At 35.4% G+C, this 6,442-nt stretch overlaps 1 protein-coding gene across 1 annotated transcript; it reads left to right on the forward strand.

Annotated features, from left to right (window-relative positions):
- Positions 1 to 488: 488 nt before the first annotated feature.
- Positions 489 to 6,329, forward strand: LOC107877659. Its single transcript, XM_016724345.2, has 3 exons — positions 489 to 908; positions 4,833 to 4,856; positions 5,845 to 6,329. The coding sequence occupies exons 1-3, from the start codon at positions 722 to 724 to the stop codon at positions 6,141 to 6,143; spliced, it is 510 nt and encodes a 169-aa protein (XP_016579831.2). The 5' UTR covers positions 489 to 721; the 3' UTR covers positions 6,144 to 6,329.
- Positions 6,330 to 6,442: the final 113 nt, after the last annotated feature.

Consider the following 6,442-nt stretch of genomic DNA (forward strand, 5'->3'; position numbering starts at 1 on the left):
TCCTATAATATATAATATATATTAAATGTAGACTGTTATAATTTTTATGTCCATTCATATGTCATGAATATTATTAATTTATGTAAAGAGTAAGATACTAAATTCATCATTTAATTTATGATTTCTTAATTTCCATGTAACTTGAGTGCCCCAACTAAAATAGAACGAGCGAATATTTTACTTTTTATTTTTATTATTTTAGATATTATTAAACTACTTTTATAATATCAACTATATTAAAATAAAGTTAATTAAATCTCTTGAAATTTATAACCTAAAAATTATAAATAAAGGATAAAATTAAAAGTAATTTTCTAACATATTTTGAAGAATAAACAACTCAATTATTTTAAATATAAGAAAATAATTAAAATTTATTTATTTTGAATTAGATAAATTTTTTTTTTTTTTTAAAAAAAAAAAAGCAAAAGAGCTTGACTGTGGAATTTCAACAATCTTGTTAATCCAAATGTCAACTAGAACAACAACCGACAACACACACACACAAAAAAAGTATAGTGGGAATTTACTGTAATACATTCAAGAAAGTAGATCCAAAGTACAATAACTAGTGTACTAGTAAATTAGTCTAACACCCATTTTAGCTCAAACATCTCTGTCAATATGAAAAAATCAAATTAATCCCATTATAGTAGATCCATTTTGCCTTGTAGATCTCATTCCCTATTGCCCTCATAGCAAATAGTGAAACTAAAAGAAGATGGCAAGGCAATCTGGAAATTGCTTAAGGTGTTGTTTAGTAATATTTGCTGTAGTTTCTGCACTTTGTGTATCTGGTCCTGCTATTTATTGGAAGTTGAAGAAACTCAAAGTTAAAGCTGCTCAATCTTGTACGCCTTGTAAATGTGATTGTTCTCCTCCTCTCTCCCTTCTTGAAGTTGCTCCTGGTATGTGATCCAAGATCCTATTTTTATGCTTTGATTTTCATAAAGATCCTGTTTCTCCTTAAAAGGGGTTTCTTTGTTTGATTGATTCTATTGCGTGGCGTTAGTTTTATTGTAAGTTTTGAGGATTTTGTGTTTGGTGATTTGGGTTCCTAAGAGGGTTTTTGGAGAATTGCTTGAGGTGTTGTTCAGTGATTTTTGCTGTAGTTTCTGCACTTTGTGTATCTGGTCCTGCTATTTATTGGAAGTTGAAGAAACTAAAAGTTAAAGCTGCTCAATCTTGTATGCCTTGTAAATGTGATTGTTCTCCTCCTCTTTCCCTTCTTGAAGTTGCTCCTGGTATGTCATTCAAGATCCTATTTTTATGCTTTGATTTTCATAAAGATCCTGTTTTTATAGTTGGATTCTTGGTTTCCTTTAAAGGGGTTCCTTTCTTTGATTGATTCTTTTGCTTGGTGTTAGTTTTATTGTAAGTTTTAAGGATCTTGTGTTTGGTGATTTTGGGTCCCTAAGAGGGGTTTTTGAGAATTTCTTGAGGTGTTGTTTAGTGATGTTTGCTGTAGTTTCTGCACTTTGTGTATCTTGTCCTGCTATTTATTGGAAATCCAAGAAACTTAAAAGTTAAAGCTGCTCAGTCTTTATGCCTTGTAAATGTGATTGCTCTCCTCCTCTTTCCCTTCTTGAAGTTGCTCCTGGTATTTCATTCAAGATCCTATTTTTATGCTTTAATTTTCATAAAGATCCTGTTTTTATTGTTTGTTTGTTGGTTTTTGTTTGTGGGGTTTGTTTGTTTGCTCATTCTTTTAGTTTTATTATTAGTTTTATCCTGTTTTTGTGCTATACTTATCAAAAGATCATGTTTTTAAGGCTTGTTGTTTGGTTTTCTTTCATGGGGTTTCTTTATTTGGTTCATTCTTCTGCCCGGTGTTAGTTTTATTGTAAGTTTTGAGGATCTTGTCTTTGGTGATTTGGGTTCTTGAGCTGCAGAGACGGAGTTTGGATTTTAAGTTTATGTGTTTTGGATTCTAGAAAACGTAGTGGTAGTGGATAAAGATCCATTTTTTGTAATTTGTGTATTGGTTTTCTATTTTGAGTTTTCTTTATTTGATTCATTCTCTTGCCTTGTGTTAGTTTTATTGCAAGTTTTGATGATCTTTTGTCTGTTGATTTGTTTATTGGTTTTCGCTTATGAGTTTCTTGATTTGATTCATTCTTTTGCCTGATCAAAAAGTGTCCCCCTCACTGAAAGTGGGGGATGAGGGTCTCGCCTCTAAAAAGATAAGACACTATTTAGACAAATTTAAAAACAAATGTTATAATTATTGATCGAGCTTAGTAAAGATTAAAATCGGATCGGATGTAGTTGAAGCTTAAGAAAGTTTTGATTGACATGCTTTGATACCATGAATGAAAATAACTGACTTGTGGTTAGGTACTGCCTCAAAGAGCTCTCTGCCACAATTTTTCCTTTCTGGTTTTGGAGTGTGCTGATCTACTCTTGCCTTAAATTTCTACTTTTCTGGCTGCATAATTTGGCAAACTATGAAGAAAATGGGCTTACTAAAGATGTGTTTTTTTGCTTATGTGGTACCTAGCACATAAAAAGTCTACAACAACATATCCAGTATAGTTCCACAAGTGGGGTCTGGGGAGGGTAGTGTATGCAGACCTTACCCTACCTTGGTAGGTAGAGAGCTTGTTTCCGATAGTCCCTTGTCTCAAAGAAAGCAAAACACACAACATTTATGAAGAATGTACATAAAAAGTTTGCAGAAGTTATGATTCTCTAATCCTGTCCTTGGTATCGGATTTGGTTGATGCAACCTTTAAACTAGCCTCTTAGGCAGTTAAAAAATTGAAGGTGCATGACGGGGTGTGTTCTGCTTTGCATTTGGGTTAAATCCCACGTGCGCAAAACAGATGAATGAACACTTTCATTGATTAACTTTCTCCCTCGTACCTTATCAAAAACATGTTCCCCTTGCCAAAAATTTGGGATGAAGCTCTTGCCTCTAGAAACATCGGGACATTATTTAGATAAAGGAAATGACTAATCTAATGATTATTGCTCGAGCTTAGTAAAGTTTGAGGTCAGATCAGATTTAGTGGAAGTTTAAGTGAAGCATCGGTTGATCGGCTCTAATACCATGAAGGAAAATAAGGGAGTTGTGGGTAAGTACTCTCACAAAGAGCTTTTTGCTACAAATTTTCCTTCGTTGTTTTGGAGTGTGTTGATCAAGCAGTTTCTACTTTTTTGGCCCCAACTTTAAGCAAACTATGAAAAAAGGAGCTTAGTAATGGTGAGTGTCTTCTTGTACGTAAAAAGTCTTAAGGAAGTAAATGTTTCTTTGATAGTGTGTACAATATCGAATGTCGTCAAAGTAATCCTTAAGCTAGTCTTGGAGGCTGGTAAAAAATTGAAGGCGTGTGACAGGGTATGTTTTGCTTTTGGGTTAAACCCAACAAAGCAGAACAGATGAATGAATGCTTTCATGAACGAACTTGTTCCTGTCGCCTGAAATTGGGATGTTGGTCTTGCTTATAAAAAAGAAGACACATTATTTAGATAAGGCTAATCTTCCGTCTCGAAAAAAATAAAAAGAAAAGTATAATCTTATGATAATTGCTCGCGCTTAGTAGAGATTGTGATCAGATCGATGTAGTAGAGGCTTAAGAGATGCATAGGATATATGTAAGCTGAAAACAAACGGCTGAAGAATGTGGTACTTAATTACATGCAATATTTATTGGATCTTCATTGTTTTATCCTTATGTTCTTTTCCGATGCCTTAAAGGTACGACCCAAAGTTTCCATCCTGCATTGTACCCTAAAAATATATGATGCAGAGTCTTGATGCCTAAGTTGCTCGGACTCTCCAAAAAAGTTGCTGCACCCGTGTCGGATCCTTCAAAAATACTGTATTTTTGGAGGATTTGACACGCACCCGTCGGCATGTTTGAAGAGTCCGAGCAATAGCTCGACGCTGATTGACTTTTCAATTTTTATTAAGAAGTGGAGGTAGTTCTGAAAAGAACCAAGCACTACACCTCCTCATTAATTCCTTTTTACTGATGGGCGATATAAAAACAGAAACATGTAATGGGGATATAATGATTTGTCTATAAGTAACATGAGCAAGGGAATGAATCCTTTCTTTGCAAATCGTGTCATTTAATTATACCTAAGAATTTCTAAATCGTGTATCATTGCGAGTTAGATTGTAATTTGGATACTCGCATACTTGCTCGTCTGTTTGGTGTTGCAATATTCTTTTATGCCTATGTGAGGCTGGAGATCCTAAAACAACATTTATGTAGAGAAGACGTAATATAGTTGTTGGAGCCTTTTTCGTTGTGTTTGTCCATTCGTATTCTTGTTCAGTGCAAGTGCCGCCTTTTATGCTTCTGAGACTTGGGCATACCTTAGGAGTCGGGAGGACTGTTTGCTTGCTGATTCAAGGATCTCAGGCTCCAAAGCTTTTGATCCTAATGACCATTAGTTGCTTAGACTTCGCTGCAAGGTTATTGTTTTTAGAGTTAAAGTAATATACACCGTCAATGTAAATAATTTTTACACTATCAGGTCATTTTTACCTGTTGTAGCAGGTAATATAATCTTATTTTTGATATTTCAAATCTCACATGGTAAGGAAGCTTACCTGTAGATAACCTTTGAATGACCTGATGGTGTAAAAATTATTTACATTGGCGGTGTATAAAACTTAAACTCTTGTTTCTCTGGTTGGTTGGGCTGTTAAAATGAACCCTGTGACGTAGCTGCTTGATTGCTGGTTTTGTATGTCTTCCTTGCTTGATATTTCCAAGTCGTCTTGAATCGTGATAGTTTCTATATGTAAGGTGCAATTGATGGAATTTGAATGCCAATTAGACTAACATTGTCCTGCTTTTGGTTTTCCGCTTGTGCAGGCTTGGCCAACCTTACAATTACAGGTGAGCTATCTATTCGAACTCCGCTTCATTATTTAACTTTTCTTTCTTCTCTTCAAGAAAGAATGTTATCTCACATTTTCGTAAGAGACTTGGAAGTGTTTTCTCCTTTTAATATAATCATTCCTAAGGTTACGTGTACTGAAAGGCTAGCCTTCTGCTTGTCAGTTGTCAGCAACACTAAAATTCAGATGCATTTTATTGAAATCTGATCAGTTTACGGTGTTATCTCTAATCGGAGAATAGGGCCACTAGATTGCATCCTATGTTTATGCATCTCCCTGTCCATTCTGATGAATACAAAAAACTATAGTTCTTAAGAATAAGGCTTGTTAGATGACAGCGACAACGATCACTAAACTGATTTTCACCTTGACTATGGATACGTAAATCTCCTTAATGATTGCATCGAATTTGAGTTTTCGTTGAGAAGTAAGTTCTTACTCGAGATTAAGCTACTTTATTATGTGAGCACAGTCTGACCATCCTTTTATAAATGCGCCACCTAAATACTCTTTTTCTGCAACTTGTCTATTAGCATATCTTGGACCCTCAGATGTGGTTGTAAACCTATGTTGCTCGGACTCGTCAAAAATGGCAATAGGTGCATGTCGGATTTGCCAGAATTAGTGTATTTTTGAAGAATCCGACACGGGTGCGGCATCAAAAATGAAGAGTCCGCGCAACTTAGAATGTAAACAACCATAGTGTAACATGGTTAAGTAACATGCTCACAGATGCTATATGTAATTTACAACACAAGAAGTATGTTCCTCGCCACAAAAACTGTTTAGATATAGTCGTCGTGAATGCTTGGTACGGAATGCCCTTCACTTTTCCATATCGGAAACTCAAAAAACTATTCGTACTGTTCTTTGCATGTATTGCTTGTATTGGAGCTTGCTTATCTAGTAAACTAGAACTTCCACAAAAGATTGTTATAAGCTGAAATCACGACATGCTACATCGTAACGTTTCCTATTGGCAACAGACTGTGGAAAAGATGATCCGGAACTTAAGGAGGAGATGGAGAAACAGTTCGTAGATTTACTATCCGAAGAGCTGAAACTGCAGGAGGTTGTTGACAAAGAGCATGTCCATCATATGAACATCACGTTTGTAGAGGCGAGAAGGTTAGCTTCCGAGTACCAAAAGGAAGCTGAGAAATGCATTGCCACAACGGAAACTTGTGAAGTTGGACGAGAAAGAGCTGTCGTGTTGCATGCCAAAGAAATGAAATTGACGGCCCTCTGGAAGCGCAGAGCACTCCAAGCCGGTTGGAAAGACTGAATAAAACATGAAGTTTTCCTCACAGCAGTTCAAATTTTGTTGTCCACTGTTTAGCTTATGTTAGTTGTATTCTCTTTATGAGCACAAAATTGCTCATATTTCTTCATCTTAATATATGCATTTACTTTTTATACTCTTGTACCCTTGTCATGATCATAGGAAATATGAAATATAACCTTTCATTGATGTCGTTAAACACTTTTTTTAATTTTCATGGCCAAACAGGAGAGCACCAATTTAGTTGAAAGGAGACTATTGTATGTCGTGAAGGTGTGTTCTGTGTTGAACCTCTACTTAGT

Source organism: Capsicum annuum, chromosome 7 (genome assembly GCF_002878395.1).
Source record: "Capsicum annuum cultivar UCD-10X-F1 chromosome 7, UCD10Xv1.1, whole genome shotgun sequence".
In the NCBI taxonomy this organism is placed as follows: Eukaryota; Viridiplantae; Streptophyta; class Magnoliopsida; order Solanales; family Solanaceae; genus Capsicum; species Capsicum annuum.